General features: G+C 40.8%; 1 protein-coding gene across 17 annotated transcripts in view; it reads right to left on the bottom strand.

The window, feature by feature from the left end:
* The window catches only part of MYO5A (myosin VA), a 97,911-nt gene that overhangs the window by 49,800 nt on the left and 24,251 nt on the right, over nucleotides 1–23,860 (bottom strand). For all 17 annotated transcript variants that reach the window (XM_027688651.1, XM_027688635.1, XM_027688638.1 and 14 more), the window contains exons 4-7: nucleotides 21,981–22,125; nucleotides 6,154–6,310; nucleotides 1,940–2,083; nucleotides 1,088–1,169 (exon numbers count right to left, since the gene is read on the bottom strand). In XM_027688651.1, coding sequence (XP_027544452.1) covers nucleotides 1,088–1,169; nucleotides 1,940–2,083; nucleotides 6,154–6,310; nucleotides 21,981–22,125 — 528 coding nt within the window. The remainder of the gene's footprint in view (nucleotides 1–1,087; nucleotides 1,170–1,939; nucleotides 2,084–6,153; nucleotides 6,311–21,980; nucleotides 22,126–23,860) is intronic.

The raw sequence follows: 23,860 nt of genomic DNA, 5'->3' as shown, positions 1-23,860 counted from the left end.
ATTAATGCATCAGGATATTGTTTAATATATTTTGCCCATTTTCTTCTCTCATGTATGCTCTGGCTCACTCTTATGAGTATCTGTGATCCCTTCTGGCTGAGAAGTCGTGGTTGGAGAATGGAGAGCTTCATACCACTCTGGACAGCACTGGGCTCCACTGGGAGAGCAGCAGCTCTCCTGGGTACTGTGTAAATTCCTACGGTTTCAGTGGCCATGCTTCCAGCTGCACTAAAAGCCTCCTTTTCTTCTGATCTGCTAAGGTTCCAAGAATGCTCAAAGAGAAGTCTGCTAAATGGCTTCTTTAGTTATAATGACATCAGTTCCTTTCTTTCCTGTGTCAGCAGATGTGAATCCTAAATGTGCCAGGATGGTGCAGAAGAGCAGAGAAACACTTCAGAACTATATTTCAGAAGCCAGCACTGACAGGCTGTGCAGTTTTCCCACTATGAAAATGACTTTTAAAAACATACAAGAAGCACTGAAATTTATACTGAGTTTTTAAAATGATAAGGTGATTGCCAGTCTTAAGGTCATCATCATGCCTTTCTTTTACAAAGCACCAATTCCTGTCAAATGAGCATCCATTCCTTTACTAACATTTTGATTTGAAAAATGAAAAATTTCACTTATTAGTTTTGTGATCACCAGGTTAGCAGAGAGGGTAAAGTAATTGTTGGTAACAGCCCAAGAGAAAGTATGTACATGCAAAATAAGCTTTTCAGATGCTTATATGAGAAAGGGTAAAATTCTCTAGTGGCTGGAGCAATGGAAAAAAAAGTTTTAAAGGACCAAGAGAAGAGAATTTCACCCTCTCCACTGGAAAACTACTCTGGAATCCAGGACACACTAAGTCCTAGTGATTACAACTGCAGTGTACTAGAGTAAATCTGTTACTTTTATTTTAACAGAAAACCACAAAGTTTGAGTTCTGCCATTTTAGATATTTTCAATATATTTTAGTACTTGAAGGTTTAAGAGTTTAGAATTTAAGAGGCAGCAATTCTTCTTATGGCTTTTTGGCTCAAAAAGGTCAGAGATGCTGCTTTGTTCCTACAGTCCCACAACACAATGAACTTGAATTTCGTACCTAATCGTAGAGTTTTAAACTCGGGTAATGCTGCAGAGGCACAAAGCTGGTAAAAGATGTGGTAATTTCTCTCCTCTTCTGCCTTTAAAAAGAAAGGGATTCATTATTTTTCACCACTTAACAAGTGGCAGGAACAACCATGAGCAGGATGAATTACTATGTATAATGCTTTCTCTAGCAATACATTAAGGGCACAGTAGCCGCATGGAAAAAGGAAAGATAAATCAGCATCTATCATTTCCTTCTTGGTTAATTTAATCCATTTTCAACAGCAGGAAGCATGCAGACATTTTCACTTGCAAAAAAAAAGTATGATTTCACTTTTCAGAACTGTGGATTACTATTAAATATAGATCAGGATTCTACGGGTGGGTGAAATGATCATACTTAAAAGCTTTTCATTTTCCAAAAATAACTAATACCATTCACTTCAGCATTTATAGTAAGCTGGTAAAGGGAGTGTCTTCCTTGCCAAGGGAAAGCTTGAATTTTAAAATGAAGGACAAACACAGCTCAGAAGGTTATGACTCATGACCAACACCATAATTCTGAACTTAAGCATCTAAAGTTCATAACTTCAAGTAAAAAAAAAAAAAGAAAACCACTCTCTTCCAGCTAAACCATGTGCAATAAGTCTCTCATTTTTAAAATATACGACAGCATTTCATGTAACATCCCTACATGGTACAAACTGCAATTATTATTTTTATACCTTTACGCAGCCAGTCAAGGGTAAGTCCACTTTTACTGAGCTCTAGACTATAAGGTAGGCAAACATGGAGAGGAAGTGTGGGAGATGGTGGATTGGTTCAAGTATGAAATAACAAAATGAAAAGATTACATCAGTATTACCTGAAACACCACTCTTGATTTTTCCAAGAGGTAAGTTCTCATGTTAGCACCAATGATTCGATACCTCTTATCAAAACCAATTTCAATGTATTTCCCAAAGCGACTGCTGTTGTCATTCCTTGTAGTTTTGGCATTTCCAATAGACTGAAAAAAAGGGAATATTGTGAAGGTTAGACACCTTTTAGAAATTATCACATCTATTTAATCATCTACATGGCTCATGAACACTTAACAACATTAATCTAGTCCTGATTTAAAAATAATCAAGAATTTAATAAAGAACAATCTGCACCTGGTCAACAAGTTACACCAAAACATGGTTACTTCATTAATGCAAGATCAGAAGCTGATCTTCCTAGCAATTATTTCACTTCCACATCGCCTGATTTTCCAGCTAAATATCCTTCATTGCTCTCAAAAGTCTTTTAAAGGAAATAAAGAGTCTAACAGAAAGCTCACACACATACAGATTTTTTCCAAGGACCTAATAACAATTATTCCACCTGTATATTCATACATGAAGTGTACAGATATATGTATAGTACTTACGACCTCTGTAGATTTACCTGTCATAAACCCACAGTCAACAAACAGCCCCTCTGTTCTCCCTGGCTAACATTTTGTTATTATTATTACTCTCTAATCACCACATTCCCGAGCTACTTCTACAAACATATAATTTAAAAATATTTACTGGGTGCCTATGTATAATCTAAACATTAACATGCACAATCTGATGTAATTTGCCTGCAACTGAACCCCTTCCATTGCAGTTTGGTCACTGACCCAGAAATATCTTCAATGATGCCCTGTGTTGAACTTTCTCAGATTAATTCAATGCAGCTTCATACACAACAAACAGTATTTCATGCATCTCCTCTACAGTTCATGTCTTGGGATGCCCAGGGCAAACAATGACTGTGGTTCCTACATGGTCTTGGTGCACCTCTGCCTTACCTCATCAGCATCAGGGTTCACCCCAAACAGGTACCAGCTGGATGCATCAGAACTCAAAGCATGCAAATCACAACATGCTAAACTGCTAAGAAAAGCATTTTCTATTCTCAACGGTTTAGACATGACATTGTAATTCACCTTCCAAAAAATTCCTAAAGATATCTCTGTATCAAAAGGACTGGCATTTGGAATAATTCAGGTGGAGCATACTGCCTTTTACCACATGCCACCACAAGCACCTAACTCTGAGGTGCCCCACAGTTGTATCTATGTCCTGGTTTCCCAGCTCACGCAGCCATCCACAGGAACTCTGCACTGAAATAAACTTGAGAAAAACAAATGAGAGCAAGCAGCACTGCTGAGTACCCCAAATCTGCATGGCAAAGGCCAGTGAACGGGTCAGTGGCAGCTGGTACAGCCTGGAAAGTGGGGATTAGACTGTCAGAACCCCACGACAGCAGCACACACACCCAGCCGAGCAGATGTCAAAGTGGGCATCAGATGAACAGTGGCTGTAAAGGATCTAGGAACAAACTGCATCTCTGCAGTTCTAAGAAATACTGAATTCATTCAAACTGAACGTGCCCTAACCGTATTCCTGTGTTTTAAAATTACTGCTCCTGTGATATATTTTGTTGTTGGTTAGAGCAATATAATATTACAATATTTTCAGAAACCAATTATTGCTTTGAAAGGTATTACTGATAAAAATAGTTAAGAAAGCCTTTGGGATTATAAGATTGCTTACTAGAGTACATATGAAGCTGTACCATTAGCACAGCTATAGAGGGTAACGAGGAATGAGAGGCAGGAAACTACATATAAAGATGTGTTTTAAGACTTGTCAATTTCTATAATTGCAAGAGGAAAAACGTATATAGTTACTGACTACAAAAGTAATCACTTAAATAGTTGCCAGAAATGTACAGTGGTCCCTTGACATTACAGAGTATTTAGTAGGCAAAGATGTTGTGAAATTCTGAGACTAATGATGGTAGCTCATAAAATACTGATGTTTAGGTTGTCCAAATAGAAATTAAAAAATAAAATTACCTTCTGCTCCTAAGATTTTACAGTCAGCTCAGCAAATGAGGAGTTTCCTGTTTTTAAAATGAATTACTCATTTTCTTCCTAAAATATATATGTTAATTTGTGTTTCTACTTATTTATCAACTGAATAATTCAAAACATTAATTATGCCATCAGAGTCTGTCTCAACACTAGATTTTACAACACTCACTCTAAACCTTATTTAAAGTTTAAGAGTTTGAAGTTAAAAGGATAACTTTCATCCAAGTATAATAATCTTTGAAGTAATTTAAATATATATTTAGATATATATTAGATATATATTTAGATATATTTAGTGTTCAAGAAATTGTTGTTATCTCAAGAAAATAAAAATACATCATCATCATTGATTTTTAGTGAATGAAAAAAGGTATGGATGGAAAGCTCACTTTTAGTCCTCAACTTCCTCACTTTGGGAAATTAACTCAATTAGTGTTTGAGCTGATGGCCATTCACTAGGAGGTGGGGTCCAAGGAGTGAGAGAGGAGAGAGCAGGATGTTTGCTTTAGGTTTTGAGACCAGACAAAAGAAGTGGCACAGGAAAACCTGCAGGGAGTATGTATTTCACCCAGCAAACACCCAACCACAGACCAGTCCTGCAGAGCCTCTTCCCAGAGCTGGCCCTTGGCAGGCTGATGGTGAGGATGTGACCACCTGCTTGGCCCCAGGGACCACCACCATGGGGGGCAGAAGGGGCCCCCAGCACCCCTGTTATCCACACACCAAATCTCAGCGTGGGCCTGGATGGTGTGTTGCACTTACTGCAAACACTGGAGCAGTGCAAGGTGTGCCCTGGGCTCAGCTCACACCTCCAACAATGCCACTGCTCCCCAGGGCACAGGCTGCTCCCCAGCCACTGGGGCAGCTCCAGCTCCAGGCAAGGCTCAGCTTCCCTGGCTTCTTCCCATAGCTGGACATTTGGACGAGTCACTGCACATCACAGCTTGTTTTATCACACAAAACTTCCAAAACACCACACAGCACCACAAACCAGGCACTATTACCTTGAGACAGACACACACAACTGTGATGGGGCAGCTATAGTTTGACTATCATGAACTCCTCGTGCCAGGAGGAAAGAAGGAATAAAACACAGTTCATTTTTTAAAATACCTGAGAAAGAAAACAATGGCAGCATTTTGCATTTCAATTTCACTGCATGCAGTCTATTTACTCACAATACTTCACACTACTGCACAGAGATGCCCAACATCTACCAAGTGGTCCTAAGCATTTTCTTAGGCTGTCCATAGGCATGAGCACGTGTGTGCCTATGGGCAGTGCTACTTCTCCTGAGAAATTCCCCCAAGACTTTCTGGTGAATCATTTCTTAATGTAGTTCCTTAACTTCAGCCACAACTTGAATCTACACGTAGGCAAAACCACAAGAAACAATTCAGATAAGGCTAAGAAATCTTTTCTGCTTGGCCATGACATCAGAATTACATCACCTCCTGAGCTTCCCAGAGAACAGGGATCCTGAAGCAGGAGGAACTGTACATGTCCTCTCACAGTCTATTGTCAGCACCTGCACTCCCAAGCCAATGGCTTTGGGACTTGACTACAGTTGGTTAAACAAATTTCCAGAACTGAAACACTAGTCTGAGGTAATTATAGCAAAATTCCTTCCTCTGATGTGTTTTTCTCCTCTGAAAGAAATGCTGTACATCCCATGTAACTTTGTTTTCTCAGTCTCTCTCTCCTAATTTTATTTCCTAAAATTTAACATTTGCTTTACTTAACAGCTCTCTTCACTTAAAACTATAATCTACCTGCCCCCAATGTGTGATGTACATATTCAGTGGGTAAGACCAAAAGTTTTATCCTCTTTGGAATTTTACACACCAACCCAGTCTTCTGCAATTGCATTTGTCCAGCAGTCTGGGAACTACCAGTGTTGCAAAGCTGAAGAGATTTAAAGCAGTTTTCATATAAAAATTACTTTGTTATGTAAAATACATTAACAATACTGAAACATTACCTCCCACCTTTTCTCAGTCTTTCATAAATGCTGCACTAAATGATGCCTGAAGCACCTCCTTGTAAATGGATGAAACACAAAATTTTAATATATGTTTATATATATTTTTAAAAAGCATGGATTGCTCTCTCTATTGAATGCTTATGTTAGACTCAGAATAATAACTGCAGCTGGGGTGGGGGGCTTAGTGCCGTAGCTCTCTTACCTCCATGATGGGGTTGGAGGCCAAGACTTTCTCCTCAACATTGGCTTCACTGGCAGATCCACTGACCGTGGCAAAGTACCTCATGGCATACTTAGCAGAGACAGTCTTTCCAGCTCCAGATTCCCCACTGACAATGATTGACTGATTTCGCTCATCTCTGAAACACAAAGACAAGTTAATTCCCAGCTATTCTCTCAAGGACGCTTATTTTCCACATCCCCAGCTCGGCAACAACCCTTCCACCACAAATGTTAGGAAAACAGCAATAAGGTAAATGCACAGGGCAGAGACAAGGCAGTTAGTTACCAAGCTGCCTGAGTGGCTGACTGGACTGCCTTCAACCAGGATGCTCCATGAGGATGGATGCTGCCAGGACAGCCCAGCCAGCCAGCAGAGCTGCTTTAAAGAACCTGGCTACACAAAGGACCTGTTACCACTATTCACTAGGTGCTTCTGCAGCTACTTCTACCCAGAGTCCGTGGTATAGTGCTCCACTAAATTATCAGTGTTCATTAGTAAAGATCATGAATGCCATCTTACAGATAGAGAAATCAACAGCAGAGTCAGCCACAGAAACTTTTCGTCCTTCTGATCTAATCACCAGCTTTTCCCAGAATTGTTCTGGATCTGAAAAATTCAAGCATGGCTGTTCAGGACACAAATAGCAGCTCTGGAGTGAAGACAGTCCCTTTGTTGTGAAACAATTTATTTTCATTTTAAAAAAATATCTCCATTTGCTACTACTAAAACAACTTGCTCTCAACTCAAAGGGCATAAACCCCAACTGTATGACTAAACAACATGCTACAAAAAGAATAAGGAGAGAAATTAGCATTTATAGAGCCTGAAACTTTTAAAATAAAGACCATATTTGCTTTATACAGTATTTCACATTTTCAAAGCAAATGAAGTTAAAATGAAAGATATTTCAAAGTACTCCTCTGAGCTGGGTGAGCTTAACTCTATCTTACACACTGGAAAGTGGAGAAAGGAGGAGTGATACTTTCCCCCAAAGCTTTACAAAGCTGGGGCTGAGAGTATAGCCAGGCTGCAGACCAGGCTGCCCTTACAGCACAGGAACTGTGAGCAACACTTCAGGGACACACATATTCAGGCAGCACATACACAGCAGGACCTGCCAATGCCTGCTGAGGCCATCAGTAAATGCTGTGCAGGGGGGACAAAGACATTTGTATGGAGAAACTATCTGTGGTTTCTGTACACCCTAAAGGTCCTCCAGAAGATCTGTGGTTCCATTTCTGGGATGGTAAAAGAAAAAAGCTGCTGATGAAATGCTGAAGCTATTTATCAAACACATATAAATTATACATGTTCCTTTTCCAAGTGATGTATAGGCAGCCTGTCCACCTCAGTCAGAATGGGTGGTTTTGTCTCGAATTGCTTATGAGCCTGTTGGTATCCCTACATTCTATGAGCCCCAATGGAAACTGGATAATGCATCCCTAGCACATGTCCCTTGGCAGGGCCCATGGCCCCAGAGGTGAGAGCCCCTCCTCCTCACCGCTTTCTTCCTCTCTCTCCCCCAGGTCCATGTCAATCAGTGTCTGTGGGCACAGGCTCTGGGTAATAACTATTTACAGATGGTGCTGCTGTTCTCAAGCTGCTACCTATCTTCAAAAAAAATGCCAAGCCCCCAGATAAGAGCACAGCTCCATCACCCACTTTGTGTTGCTCAAAGAAGCAGCTCAAGGAGCCTCTGGTTCTGTCACCCATCCCTGGGAGAGCCAAGGTGGCATTCGTTTAACCAAATGAAGGTATCAGTTGAAGCAGATTTTCCACATTTTGGTTAAAGGGAATTATTTTAAATGGCTCAAGTGTGCTGCTTTAAATTTAATAGCAAAGCGTTAAGAAGATCAAAGCAACCTAATTTTACATTGTCAACTTCCATGTAACACATGCAATAGGTGTGAATGACTACAGCACAGTTCACACATTCATACACACCAAGCTGTCTGTCTCAGTGGGAAAGTTGTGGGAAAGCAGAACTGGGCAGCTTGATACTGGGTTTGTGTAGTCCAGGTTACAAAGACTGAACCACCAGAGATGCCAGCCTTGGCCACAGGTCTCATGTGACAGGGGCCATCACACCTCTGTGCAGGCTCCCAAGGGAGGTCTGTGTGTCAGGGATAGTTTGCAGTAGCAATGAAGATTTCCAGCCAGAAAACGTGGGAGAAAAATTCTTGTTTCTTCCCTATCTCACATCCCAGAGTCCACTAATGATAGACAGAGGTGTGGAGGAGAGAGCCTGCAGCTCTGCATGTCAGGAGACCTCCTGGTCAAACAGAGCAGCAGCAGGATGTGGGAGAAGTCCAACCAAATGCCCAACATCCAGGCTTAACTGGGACAACTGATAACACACAATTGTCCTCTCCCACAGACAGTTCCTGGAGTGAGTCAAAACCAACCATTTCTTCACAGGACTGGCACTACTCTCTCTTTTATTTTTCCTGTGCTCTTTCAAAGAGAAAAAATTCCATGCCATTCTAAAATACAAAATTTCTGGTCTGATTTCAGGAGTTGCCTAACACAGGAGACACCAACATAACAAGCTTTTCATTTGCAGATCACCAGCTTTGTTTCATGTATTAAATATCATTAAATATATGAATACTCAAGAAGCTCAAGTCCTATGAAACAGATCCTTTGATGGTTAAGCTTATTTTTAGCTTAGTTCCCAAAGTACAAAAGGCTTTCAGAAAACCAAGGAATGCAAACTCAGTAAGACAGACTTCTGACAAAACTGTCAACAAAAACCAAACTCTGTTGCCAAGAGAGAAACATGGAAGTAAAGGTGTCTCATCCTAACTGTCACATCCCTCAAGGACACGTGTGGGAGCATGGAAAGTGTACACTGGTTTAGCAGTCCCTACTCCCTTCTCGGGATCTCCATATTTACAAAGACACTAATGAAAAAAATGAGTTGGAAATAATTTCCCCTTAGGGATACCATTGCTAATTAGCCTAGAGTTTCCTTCCCCCATGTCATAAGATACGAAGATACACTCTCCTCCTTAGCACTCATTCATGTGCTCAGGGATAAGGGATCCATTATCATATTACTGTCTAAGTACATATACACATTTCATAGATTTGCCTAGGGAAGATACAGCTCGCTCTCTGTGAGCTGAAAACATTGCTGCTGTCTCTCCTGCAATGACTCTCTGTCTGCAGCAGCTACAGCCACCACGAGAAACAAAGGGCTCCCTCAGCATCCTCTTGCCAGCGCTCCATCCACGCTCAGGGCTGCTCTTGTCTTCAACAGGACATTAGTCCATTGTTTTGCTTTAACACACTGGAGTGGCCATCCTCTAGCATATTATTCTTTCTGCTTTTTTGGCGGAGAGAAAGGAAAACACAACAAAAACGCCCCAAGAAGACACTTAAAGGAGAAAGGACAACGTAACACAAACACCACAGCGGCAGGGGATGAGCTGATACTGCCACAACCCCGGGGAAGACTTGTCTTACAGATGTCCTATCACAGGCAGCAAGATACTTGTCTATCAAGGAGGGTGGAGTGGTCCTGCCAGGCAGCTGTGCCAGCTCAGCAGAGGGATCTTTTATGTCATTCATCTCCAAAGAAACAAAACGCCAAATTTAAAAGAAAAATAACAAGTAAACTAGAATCGAAGCACCTTGGGTAATGTATGAAACGTGGTGAGAATTGTTGTTAATGATTTGTTATAAGCTATGGTCCTTCCGAAATATAACCTCTGCTTATGTCAAATTAAATTTCCATAGTCAGGCTGCACTAAAAACAAAACAAAATTTAAAAAACGCCAAACAAAACAAAGGAAAAAATCCCCACAAAGCAAAAGTAACATCCTCCCTGAGCTCCTTCTCAGGTATACACAACACCTTTAGAGTTATTTTTAGTTAAACCGTTAGCCCCTGACCTCTGACCTGACATTTTGAGCACTTAACATGTCACGAGTCAGAAAAAAAAGCTATAATTAAAACTTTCAGCCAATGAAACAAGTAAGTAGGGCAGCAGCTTTATGTGACACCACTGTGCAGCCAGATGCCACAAGCCATTATCTGTGCAATACTTCATCTCCTTGCAGTTGTTTCTCTGCATAAAACACATAATTAGATGATTTTAAAATTAAGATTACTCCTGAGTAGAGGGAGCATTTTAATTACGTTTTTACAAACAGAAATGAGGAAAAGCAATCTGGGAGATGAGAGGTGGAGCAGTCCTCTTTCACCCCAAAGTGTTTAACAATCAGATCCTGCTATACAGAACTACATCACAGTGAAGCAATACTAAGCCAAATTATCCTGAAAAGAGGTATTTAACCCCAGCACACTGAAAGAGTTTGACTGGGAGCTGTTTATCACTCATGGAAACATGTTATACTCAGGCATTGGTCAGGATTACATTCAGCTTCTGCCATTTCTGAACAGTGCAGAAGAATAAAGGAATGATAAAATCACATTAAAACTTTCATTTTAAGATGACAGGCGCAGACATTTCACAAGCTGGAATGTGAAATGATAGGCTGAGGTTGCTTACAGGAGCAGGGGACTCGGTTCAGAAATCTTCTATATAAATTCTTTCAGGCCTGTACTTTAGGAATCATGTGAGGGTAACAGCTATTTCTTGACAAATAAAAGAACGAGAACACACCACAGAATAAATAACTGATAATTTAAAGCACCGTTATCTATGACAAAAATAATGCAGAAACAGATTTTTGCATAGACTGGTAATTTTTAAAGAAAATTTTGCTTTATCTACAAAATTCTGTCGACAGGCAATATGTTTCTGAGGAAATTCACTGTCAGAGTGCCAAAGCAGAATAGATATAGACTTACCTAACTCCTGGAAGCTTGAGATTACAGCCTACATACCAGCAGGGCTTTTTCATGCTTTGAAAAAATGCTGCAAAATTTAACACTGAAGATAGTTTCTGCTCAAAGGAGGTTCAGCTTTGAGGAAAACAGAGTGCAGCAAACTGACTTGAGATACCTTACAGGCAGAAAAGGGTTTTGCAGATTATGAATGAAATGAGGATGCACAAGAAACCAGCAAGTGGTTTTAAAAAAATAACCTTGCTTTCAAGAGGTGAAAAACACCTTTTGTCAGGGATGTACATATATCCTAATGCAGTGCTCCTAACAGCACTGACTACTACTAACTTTTAATTCTGTATTTCACAGAAATCCATGGTAGATGCTTTCAGAAGAGCTCAGGATGAAGGAACTGCTACTCCCATGAGGTCACAGCTGTCAGATAAATTGGAAGCAAGAGCAAGACTGTCACTGGGCACCTTCAGTGTGTACAGAGTGCTGCAACAACACTGACTGATCACTGATAGCTGTCATCATCCAAGGCAGCTTTTAATGATTTCAGTTGACCAATGGAAAAATTGAGGCAAAAAAAGAAAAAACAGTGCAAGAAATGAAACACTGAAGTTACTAACATTAAAGGCAGACTTGTCAATTTTCAAACAATTTTCATTCAAGATCACTGCACCCACTTAAGCTGGTTCCCACAAAAATCAAAACAGCTTACTGCATCAAAGCCATTACCTCCACAGCAAACTGTCCAAACAGATCAGGATAGTCAAGACATATAGACTGAAAAATCCCTACAGATATCTTTGTTTACCTTCTTCCTCTATACCAACTGAAATTTCCTCTCTGAAGCAGGAACACTAAAACAGTTAAAAACCTCTCCATCAATAAGCACTTCAGAAGGGATTAAAGAAGCCTGGAGCTATTCAATTTAATCATCAAAGCACAAGACTGTTTTTGTGCTTTTTTTGCTTCCTACGACTCATGCATCGGATGTACCACTTGATCTTGTCTTTCAGACTCATGACTCCACAGCAAATAATGTCAAATAAATGTATATAAGCACACACACCACAAAAACATCAGCCTGGGAAAACAAACAAAAGGAATACAGAACTACTGACAAAAAAAGTAATAAGGGAATTATTGATATCAACCTCAATATTCCTATCAATCCATTCCTACCCGAGCTACCAGCATCTCTCCCTGGCAAAAGTGTATCATTAACAGCTGATTTTAAAAGACTCTGATACGGACTTTGAAATGCTGGCCTGTGATGAACTACATCAAAGTTGAGTTGTCTCAATGTCATAGCACAGATGAGATTGGCAGAAAAGATCAGAGTGTAATATCCTCAATATATCATGAAGAGAGGAAATAACAGGGCAATTTGATGAGCAGAACATTAGTACTTTGCCTTTGATCCTAAATCATCTATGTTCGTTAACCTTGAGGAGACTGGCAAGGTGCTGATGTTTTTAAGGAAGCTTTTTTGTGATTTGAAGGACATCTTCCCCCCTCATTGCTTCAGTGCTAAAAGGTTAAAATAAATCTACTACCATTTTTTTTTTGTGTGGAATTGCTACTGATTTATTCTTTTCCTTTGGAATAAACAGGTTTAGGTTATGGCTAAGGGCACCAACCCCATTGCATACGACAGTTTCATTTTTTATTTAACTCAAAAGAGCACAAATTGCTGCTAAAGTCCTGATCCTGTGATCTTCAAACATCAAAATCTACTGCTTCAATGCAAGAGCACAATAAATAGCTTTTACTTAATCCAGCAGTGACAGTCTGGTCTTCTTTATCTCACTGCTGTTCTTCTACTGCAGTTGTGTGGTGATAAGGTAGATTTCTAAGCCTGAAATTGCTTTACATTTTCAAAACAGTGAATTTTGAATGATCAAAGTACCTGACATAAACTCCCAGGGAAGGAACCTGCGACTCAGGGAACATTTGGGATAGATCCTGTCCTCAGCATACACACACAATTGCCACTGACATCAATGTGCGTCACGCCCATGGAAGGCAGAAAAGGAACTTAGTGCTTTGCCATCCTACAGCTAAATTATGGCAGCAGGATAAACAACCCAAGAAAATAACTTAAAAACTAATGACACTGCTGAAAGGTCAGAAGGTCAGATGGGATTCACTCTGAAATGCTGTCAGGTTTGAAATCTTGCTGCACTTCCATCAGCTGCAGCTGCTCTGAGAGCCATAGGATTAACCAGGGACCAACAAAAACCTAGTTTAAGCTTTGTTTCATGCTATACACTCTACACCATAAAGTAGATTTCCAAACCCCTTATGGATACAGATACCTACATCTGACATGATTTAATGTCTCCAGCAATACAAACAGAACTCTGACCTAAGTAAATATCCTATTTTTTGCAACCTCTGAGCATCCCCATTGCATGTTTGTGGCAGCATATGACTAAAACAACCTGCAGAATCCACAGTCAGAACATTCACACGTCTTTGTATCTGAGAGCATGACTAAAAAAACCTGTATAATAATTACTGGTTTTCCTCCATGAGGTTCTCATAAAAAGCCAAAATAAATGAAGTTTACACAATGCGACTCACAATTAAAGCAGCGTGGAAGTGCTAAATATCATTGTAACTGCTTTACTGATGTTCCCAAATAACTTACAAGTACTGCTGTTGATCGAAGAATCACAGAACAGAAAAATACATCTAATACTGCACATGTTTCAAACAGCTCATTCAGTTTTGGAATAATTACCCACAGAACAGATTTTGAACCCCTTTTTGTGAAACCCATCAGATTTCATCAGGTATCAATATAAAGGCAAGAGTTCTCTGTAGTATTGAATGTTTTGTGAGCTTCACAGAAAGCAGCTTAACTCATTAAGAAATTTAGAAAGGACTTCCCAGCTGCAGGTGGCCAGGCCCAGCAGGCTACAGGGAGCACTGTCTCCAAGGGACTGGCATCTTCCAATGCAGGAAAGAGGATGCACAGCAGACAAATGCAGGGAAAAGAATAAAGCACCAGAAGGACAAATCCATGATATGAGTGAGGTTTCGCACAACTCATCTGAAGGCTCACTAAATAGGTCTGATTTCAATAAATGTTGAAATAAATAGAGCATTTCCTAAAAATACCAGTAATCATAAACTTGAAACCAAAATATACTTTTTTTTCCTAGGACACTCTTTCTTTTTTCAGCTCAAAATGTGGTTTGGGAGAGATACAAGGGGTTTTTTTTTGCAGACTCACCAGTCCATGCTCTCTCCAAGACCTGTCCTTCCAGTCCCCTGCCAGGGTAAGTCCAGGTTCACTCTTTGGGCCATTTTGCTCCACTTTTCTGTGATGCTCCCACTGTTACAGTTACTCGTTTTTCTAAAAGACCAAAAGTACTTCTACGCTAATCCTAAAATAAAAAGCTGTAAAACCCACCAGTGCTGGGAGGTTTAACACGAGTCAATGCAATATATTTAGCTTCACCTTTGCCTAAGGGTGGTGTTGTGTGGCAGCAAACAAAGCTGTGCATGCTCAGCCACACTCCTTCAGCTCAAAAGGCCTTTGAAACTCAGCCCAGGGCATGCAGCATCTGTTAGAAGCCATTATAAAACCTGGCAGCTCTACAAACCCAGGATTTGCTTTTCAAACAGAAGTAATTTAACTGTTCAATAAATAAATAAATAAGCAAGAATTCATTCAGCAGTTTTTCTAATGCTCTTGGACTGATGCAGAGCAGCAGCAGCAGCCAGCTCCGGGCTGCCTTCCCGGCACCTCTCACATCGAGGGCAGGAGGCAACATCTTGTCCTTCATCAACCTTCTGAACAAACTGCTTTAATAACACAGCTCTTTGCAGCCCTAAATAAATTCTGTTATTCCCTGTTTCTGGATTTGGGTGGTGGCCTCCCTTTGTCCTCTTACTTTCCAACTGCTTCCTCGAGCCCACATTGCACAGGTAACACCCTGCTGCTGCTGAGCCCCTCTCCCTGGGAGGTGACCCTTCCTCTGGGAAAGTTCTTCCCTGCAACCAGGCAGCCCTGACAAGTGCCACCCCAGCACTCTACCTTCACCCCTACTGCAGGAAACCCTTTCCCTTAATTTTTGAAGTTTCCTTCTTGCAGTGCTGCTTTGAACAGCAGGCACAGCCCCTCCTTCCCTGCAGAGCAGCGCCATCACCATGTTCCCAGTGCCAAAGCCTCCAAATCCACTTGTATTGGCACATCCCAAAAGGTGCGGCCCGACACAGATACTTTTTCCACCCTCAAAGGGCTGGCGTGTGGATTGACAAAGTAACTTCTGTAAAACACCCGGAATGTGCAAAGAGCTACGTAAATGCTCAGGATTATTATCAGAGACTAAAGCACTTAGAACCGTTCTGTGGCCATGTGATGGGGGGAAAACAAAAGCAGTGAAAAAGTGAGTCGCCAGTGCTTTCGCCCCAGGAGCAAGTGTCACTTCTGGCACAGAACAGCTGCCACATTTTTGGGTCTGTTGCACCTGCCCACCCTGTACCCATCAGTTTACTTTGTCTGTCTGGATCTAACACGCTCTGGCCTGACACATCCCGGTCCTCACATTAACGATCCAGAGGATTCTCCAGCTGCAACCTTGAGTCACAACAATTGCTCCTGACTAAGCAGTAAATTAATTCTTTGTAAAATCATTCACTTTTAATAGGCATGAAGCATCGGTGCAATAAACTATGTCCTTTAATCATATTTCTAAACATATTTCCAGTTTAGCTTGTTCTTTTAAGCCTAGCAGCATTTCTCACTGACATCTTCAGCTGCTGGAGAAAAGGACAGGGACTGGAAGCTCCTGCTGAGCACAGGACAGGGACTGGAAGCTTCAGTGCCTGGGACCAACTGTGGGCTGATCCAGGCACAGCCACAGCACACCACCTCTGCCTTACTCGTCTTCTATACAAGCAGAAATTGATACATCAGTACTAGAGGAGACAGACTTTGGTGAATGCTTGTAAAGTGCCTGGAACACATGAAGTCTTCTGTGAAAGCAAATGTTATTATGCAATAGTTGTTACCTGGCACAGAGACCCCTTAATGCTGCAGGAAAGGAAGGCATGAAAAGTACAGCATGCTCACTTTTGTACATTGAAAGCACTGAATTGAACTGTTGCACTATCAGTTATGTACTTCATTCTCACATATTTTATTGTCAAGCTGATGTGATTGAGGCATCAGACACAGGACCAGGACTTTCAATTCAGGGGCTCTGTGCCCTGCTTTTGCTGCCTTGCTGAACTCAAAGCTGCCTTCCCACTCCCCATGCCCATTTCAACTTACAAAATGGAAATAATGATACTAATCTCTTCCGTAGAGGACTTTGAAATCTGCTTATGGAACGTGTCAAACAAAAGTGAGATATTACTATTATGCATAACCTGATTTCTCGCAAGTCTGTTCCAGCTGCAAACTCAGCCACTCCAAAACACCTCAGGTTGTTAAGCATCTCTGCTCCTCTTCAACAAGAGCCTGGTAAAAGCATTCTGCAATACTCTCACAACCGGAAGATGCACCTTTTTTTCTTTTTAATTAAAAAAATGCACCACTTGCCACTGTAATTGTACCCAGGAAACACAGCTCTTGACTGTAAAAACGTCAAAAGGACCATGAATTATCGGTAACATCTCCCAACACATACAAATGAAGAAAACTGAGGTCAGCACATGCTACAAACCCATGACAGATTGCACTCCAGAGGAGCACAAAGATGAGCCAGCACTATGCAACTGATTTATCTGGGGATTAGTCAGAGGTCGCTCCTGCAACAGTTTAGGAAAGCTCATTGCTTAGCTACCAGCAGGACACCTCACATGAACTCCAGCTTCCAGCTAGGACCACACTTAACCCTTTTGTTGCCTAAAAACAATCACTGCATAGAGAAGTAGGTCCCCTATATTATATCAAATTGATTCCCCCACCTGCTGTCTTGTACCTGTAACATCACAAAACGTCAGACCCAAAGTATTAGAGACTACTCCAAAATCATTTCATCAGAAAGGACCATTTTCCCCTTTTCATTCTAATTTTAACATCAGAAGCCCAAAAATACCACTTCTTTTCAAGGTAGATATTTAATTTAAGAAGTCCTATCTGAAGGCCAAAAGTGGAAGAAAGCTGTTGTGTGTTTGTCCATCACCCACTGCAGCAGGCTCTCATTCCATTGTTAATCATCCCCTTCCTGACTTCTGCCAGGGGAGAACAGAGTATCAATTTATCACTGGGAAGCAAAGCAGCAGCTGATCAGATGTGCATTTTTATAAGAGGACATAATCTTGGGATGCCTAAGGTAACTGGAGACTGCCAGTCAAGTCACCTGCTTTTAAAACACCTACTCAACAGCTCACCCAGCTTTCTTTTGAACAAAAAGTGATAGAAAAAAAACCTTCCTGTAGGTGAAAGCCATCAGACACACGCTGAAAATCTGACAAAACAGAGAGGCAGCCTGCTGATTACAGGTAATTTAATGAAAAGATACACACTAACATTGAATAAATCATTATATTTTGTCCAAATTGAAAAAAAGCGAAACTTTGGAAATTGACACTTTAAACACTGTTGCTTTCCACACTGGTATTCATTAAGTTTTATATGGATCTCATCAATATGTAAATCTGTTTGCAAACATTACTTTCAACTTGCACGATGCTAGACAACTTTACTAATTAATCAGAAGGAAATCTCACAGTTAATTTATTAAATTGAATCTGCTCTATCTGTCATCAACCACAAGTAGGATGGAACAAATCAGACCAACAAAGTGCTGATAAAAAAATTCATTATCTTAATTACTGCAATATACCCTTACTAGGCAGGGGAAGGAATCCTGTGCAAGAGTGATTTTGAACTTCTTTCCCCAATAGTGTTAGGACACTGGTAATCCTAAGTCTCATACATTAATGCAGGTCTCATGCAATTCTTAACAGTTTCAAGAGTATAATCATCAATGTCTTACTGCAAACCATACAGTTAAAAATGGAGGTTTCTTTGAATTACAAAGAAAATGAGCCACCCCTGCTGATGGTTATGATTCCTAGTGAAGTTGTAATGCTTTCCAAAAAAAAAAACAGAGGAAGAGACCTGCTCCAAACCCTCACACCTGTGGTCTGGAGGCTCATACAACCCAAACCAACACAGTTTCTGGTAAGTATGAAGCACACATAAACCTAAGTCTAACACAATTAAAGCGCAGTTGTGAAACTAGTTCATTGCTTGTTTTGGGCACAGCAGAGGAAAGGTGTTGGAAACAAAGCTGTCAGTCTGTGCAGAGGAGCCTCAGGAGATGGAGAGGGAAAAGGAAAAAGGTACAAAGGCACAGATGAGAAGAGAGGAAGAGAAGGGAAGAGCAGGGAAGAAAAGAAATAATAATTCCAAGTGAGATTAGTCTTAAAAGAGCTGCACACATCTTCCTGCACTGAAAAAGACAAGAAGCTACCGAGCAAACAGCAACCATTTATTTCACTGTCAGCTATGTCACACTGTCACAGATGAGCCTTGTTCCTTTCCACTAACCCTCCACTGGAAACTGGTGATGGAACTGCTGCTGGGAGAGGCAATACTGGCTGCTAAAACGGGCCCAGCACCCCACAGCCACAAATACCACCTCATTTGGCTCCCGCTGCACAAGAAATGTCACGTGCAAAGGTATCCTCATGTGCTGCTTCACACTGCAGTTAACCCCAAGCAGTTGCTGAATATCATTTTTCGTGCCAAATGTGTGCTCCAACCATGGCATTCCAGTGGTCAACATTTTTGCACTGTGTTTTTCTGAGCGTGCAATGCAAATATTTATGGTGCCATCACTAGCTTTCCTGATTGCTGCCATGGGGCATTTTCTTTGGATGAAGACTACACAGACCACTTGGTTATAACCACGGAAGGACTTTCTCAGCACAGCAGATAAATTAATGGAGCTGGAAAGAACAAATTCTAAATCACTAAATTATAAATTAACAAGAAGACCTAAGGAGTAAATATTTAGAAGAGCTCACTGAAGCCTTAAGGATAGGAGCATCATGACTAATTATTCCCATGATCATTTAAACATGGAGTTAGGAAATATTATAAAGAAGAGAAAAATAAATCTCACCAATTTCATGCATAAATGCAGATTAATGCCATATAATAGCTACCATATGAATATTCAATGCACTTATTAAAGCATTAATAAAACAGTCATAGACAATCTGATTTTCATTTTTAAATAACCAGCTGCAGAAATGTAAAACTGCACATTTTTTTTAACATCATAATTTAGAAGTAACAGGTGATTTGTTCAGAGGGTAGAAAGTATTGGTGAAGTTAAAGTGTGGGACAACTGATTAAGTAACTTGAAACAGCAACAGAAATTTAAATCCAGTATGTTCAAATGACAGAGGAAGTTCTCAAAAACAACAAGCTAAAAAAACCAAATAGTTAGTAAAGGAAATAAACATTGGAAAACTAAAACAATTAAACTGTTACTTCAGTGTAGAGGAATTTTTTTCATTTGCATTGTGTGCCCAGGTTGCATTTTTGCACCTATGAAAGTAATGTCAGTCATAAAAGAATAACAAATTGTTTGTAACATGCAGTCACACAAAGGAATTAATTAAATAATGCAGAAGGATTATTTAAGATAATTTCCATGGTTATATAATTTCTCATCATTTGTTTCAACAAGGAACTTCTACTGCGCTTTATTTGTTGTTTTTCAGGACAGAATTGCTGGAGGGTGCAGCGAGAGCAGGCAATTAACACAAAAAGGAAAAACCACAGTGGAAACTCCAGCCAAAATCTCAGTCCCCCGAGTCTTCCCCTGAGAGCAGAGAATGCCAGTGAGGGCAGACAGACACCTCCATTGCACAGGCTCCAGCATACAGGCAATGCAGCAACTTGAAATTTCAGCACCAGAGAGAGGCAAGCCCCCTTCACACAGTGCTTAGAGTCAGCCAGTGGAGAGAGATCCCTCTTCAACCTCTTACTTCCACTGGTTAATATTAAGAACGAAAATTCTGGGAATTTGGATGTCACCCCTCACTGACATATAACTGCTGGTCCCTGTACTGTGCCTCAGACATAAATAAGGCTAATAAATTATTTTGTAGAGCTTTTAGAGGCACTTGAGCAGCCAGTCTGTACAAAAGAGCAGTGATGAAAGAGCCATGATACAGATGTGACTGTCATTACACACAGTTCTGCCTTTGTATTTCCATACCAGATCGTATGCCTATTTTCTCAGCAAAAAGGAAGCAAAGCAAATATCTCTGCCACTCAACAGTGCAGATGTAGGGTTGTCCTGGTTTCAGCTGGAAGAGAGGCAATTTTCTTCCTGGTGGCTGGTGCAGTGCTGTGTTTTGGATTTAGTACGAGAATAATGTTGATAACACAGAGACATCTTGGTTGGTGCTGGGCTGCCCTTACCTGAAGCTCAGGACTTGTCAGATTCTCACTCTCTGCCAGAGAGCAGGTGCACAAGGAGCTGAGAGGGAGCACAGCCGGGACAGCTGACCCCAACTGGCCAGAGGGATTTTCCATACTGGGGAAGGTCATGCCCAGTACATAAACTGGGGGGAGTTGGCCGTGAGCAGCTGATGGCTGAGGGCTGCTGGGGGACAGGCTGGGCATCGGTCAGCGGGTGGTGAGCAATTTTACTGTGCATCACTTCTTTTTCTTGGGTTTTGTATCCCTTTTCCTCTCTCTCCTTTTCGTTATTATTGTTGTTGCTGTTGTTATGATTTTATATTATTTTACTTTATTTCAATTATTAACCTGCTCTTATCTCAACCCACGAGTTCCTCCTCCCCATCCCAGCAGGGCAGGGAGGGAGTAAGCGAGTGGCTGTTTGGTAATTAGTTGCTGGCTGGAGTTAAACCACAACAAGAGTATTTTTGAAACACTGGCTCTTTTGCATAGTCATAAAATGCTGTACTGTATTGTACTGTTTTCTTCTGAAATTATCAATTATGTGGGTATTGTGAATCACTGTATTCACATATACACCTGATTAACTTCACAGCTTAGGGAGCATTTTATTCATTCTAGTTCTTAAACAGATTCTTAAATGAACAGATAGCTAATTTCAAAGATGAAGATTTTATCGTTTTCAATCCATTCTCCCCATGCCTCCCCCACCTGCAGTACAGCTTAAGGGTCATCACAAATAATCCAGAGATCTTCCTCTGTTTTACTTGATTAATTTAATCACAGGCTATATTGTCAACAAGTAAAACTGTATCAATAGCTTGCAGCTAACCAGTGAGGATACCAGGGACCATCTTGCTAACCAAAGTCCACACAGTAGCCCAAAAGATCTTTATCCTAGAAATGAAATATTTCAAAAGCTCCCCAAACTGCAGGCTCTTGGGGTGAAGGGGAAGAAGTTTCTGATAACCACTGCCCTTGGGTGACAAGTTCATTTCATGCAACTTCTAAAGAAATGAGGATTTCCTGCACAGCTGTTTCAGTGTCCTTAGAGACTCAGTTTTCAGGCGCTCTGTGCCATCGTCCCTCTGCTCCCTCTTAATTCTAGTCAACAACAGCCACGGGCAGATTACGTAGCTGGGACATGACCAACACAACCAGGAGCCCATAATAGCACTCATAAGCTGAGTGATTTCTTTTCTCTTGTCAGTATGACATATAAATACAAACCAGCCAAGAATCTGGCACTTTTCTCTTTAATAATCCACTGTCGATATAAAAGTACCTCTTCACTTTGCTAATCAAAGTAAAACAACATAATCACATAAAGCACATGGCTAATTTTAGCCCTAAATACTGATGAGATCTGTGGTAATTCCTGTTAACTGTCAGTGGCCATGATCTCCACAGCACTTATAATGCTTTACTGTTCACTAACTTGGGCAACTTCTCCTCTTGTGAAATGTACTAAAGCACTGGATAAAAGATGGATCTTGCAAAATATTTCACAAGCTATAAAGAGAAGGCCACTGGCCAGCAACTTTGTTCTATTCCTTTCAGAAAAACAGTGACTTAAAAAGACTTGTAGTGTACAAACCTGGCCATCTGCTTGTATGCTTCCTCAGCCACTGCAAAGATATGTGGATCCATATCCCCCATATTTTGGCCACTGTATGCATTGATGATATCTTCGCCATAGATAGGCAGCTGTTCATAAGGATTTATGGCCACTAAAACAATACCTACAAAGGAAGTGAAACAAAAGGAATTATTAATAGTTGTTTCAAAACAAACGCAACCAAAAAATGGCTTTAACATCAACTATTGTTCAAACCTTTCTAAAAATACTAACTAAAGAATAAGGATCTGATATTACTGACTTTAACAGATATTTATTGACTACAGTTTTGTGTATAAAAAGTGTCAGAAGAGTTTACTTCCACTCCTCTTTGGTAAACACATCAGGGGCAACTTTTTACTTTTTCTCTGTATCTGCCTTTTCTAAAGCTAGCATGCACAAAACAAACAGATTGAGAATGCATCAACTTGAAATACTGCCTGTTTGGTGCAGTAAACCAATGCATGTGCATTGTACTTCCCTGTGTTTTACTGTGAATTACAGATGATACTGTGATTTGTGAATTATAGTGACCTTGCTGACTGCCAGTTCGGGTAGGAGAAGTGTGTTAACCCTTCAGCTGTTGTGCTGTGCCCAGGAATAACTCCTTCAGTTTTGGTGACAAGCAACAAAGTAGAGACATGGTGTAATCTCTGCCAGTCAGGCAGGACAACCTCCTGCTCAAAGGGATCAGAAAACCCAAACAGCAGACATATTTCACAGGGCTAACACAGTGTGATGAAGTCATGTCAGGAAATTAGGTAATTACAGCTCTAGAAGGCTTCATAAAACATTTATCTTACACATCTGCGTGTGTAACTACTTACACCTTCCATTTTCTTCCATTTTCCATACCAATTTAACACATATCTGGCTTTGTTAATATCACTCATCACTACAGCACTTCTGAACTCCTGCCATTCTTTCACTCTCCCCGCCCAGGAAAACTTAAGTCTTACTCTGTACAAACTTCCTAGACACAAAGGGAGACCTCAGATGCTTTTGGGAACATTTTGTTTTTCATGAGAAATGAGAACTGCTCTGCCCAGAGGGATAATCTGACAAAGATTCCTTACACCTCTCTCTCCTGCAGCATTTACAATGGGTAGGGAACACTTATTTGCCCCGTGCAGGGGTGAAAACACTGATCACTGCCATGTGAGACCCAGCTGTGCCAGACATACTGTGCTCTCCTCACATGGCAATTCCTCCTCACCTTGAGAGTGTCATAAGGGGAGGGGAAATAGAAACTCTAATTTTAACTGTGGACGTTTTAAAAATATAATTTCTTCTTACATATAAGTGTTTTGGTGCCTAAAAGTGACAATGCAGGTGCAGATGGCTGCACAGTGACTACAGCAAGCCTGATACACACGCGCCTTGGACAAGCCATCCCCGAAGAACCTGCACCAGGAGCGTTTCCATAGCACTCCACTCGCTTCTAAATTTGCTCAGAAATTCAGCCTTACACACACAGACTTCCTCAGTGCAGATCTCAGCTCTCTGCTCCGTGCAGATCACAGGGTTGTGATGTCTATCTAAGAAATTTTCCATCGAAAAACTGGGAGAAGGGAAATGAAAGCATCTACAGTCTGGCACTGCTGCTGGGAGCATTATCCCATTTTTAAGTCCTGTCATGCATTTATATATCAAGCACAAGCCATAGCAAAAACATTATAAACAAAAGAATATATTTCAGGAACAGATCTGAGAGATCTCAATCTATTTCCTCATATATATGGCAAGTTTAATGTCTCGACACGCCCATGCAGGGAGAGGCTGTGTTTTTCCATCAGCCATGACTTCACTGAAATGACTCAGGAACTCCAGTGAAAAGTCTCTATAAACGTTTAGGCCAA

The sequence above is a fragment of the Neopelma chrysocephalum genome, unplaced genomic scaffold, assembly GCF_003984885.1.
Source record: "Neopelma chrysocephalum unplaced genomic scaffold, ASM398488v2 Primary Assembly neopelma1_75, whole genome shotgun sequence".
NCBI classification, from domain to species: Eukaryota; Metazoa; Chordata; class Aves; order Passeriformes; family Pipridae; genus Neopelma; species Neopelma chrysocephalum.
This window is presented reverse-complemented; position numbering and strand designations above follow the sequence as displayed.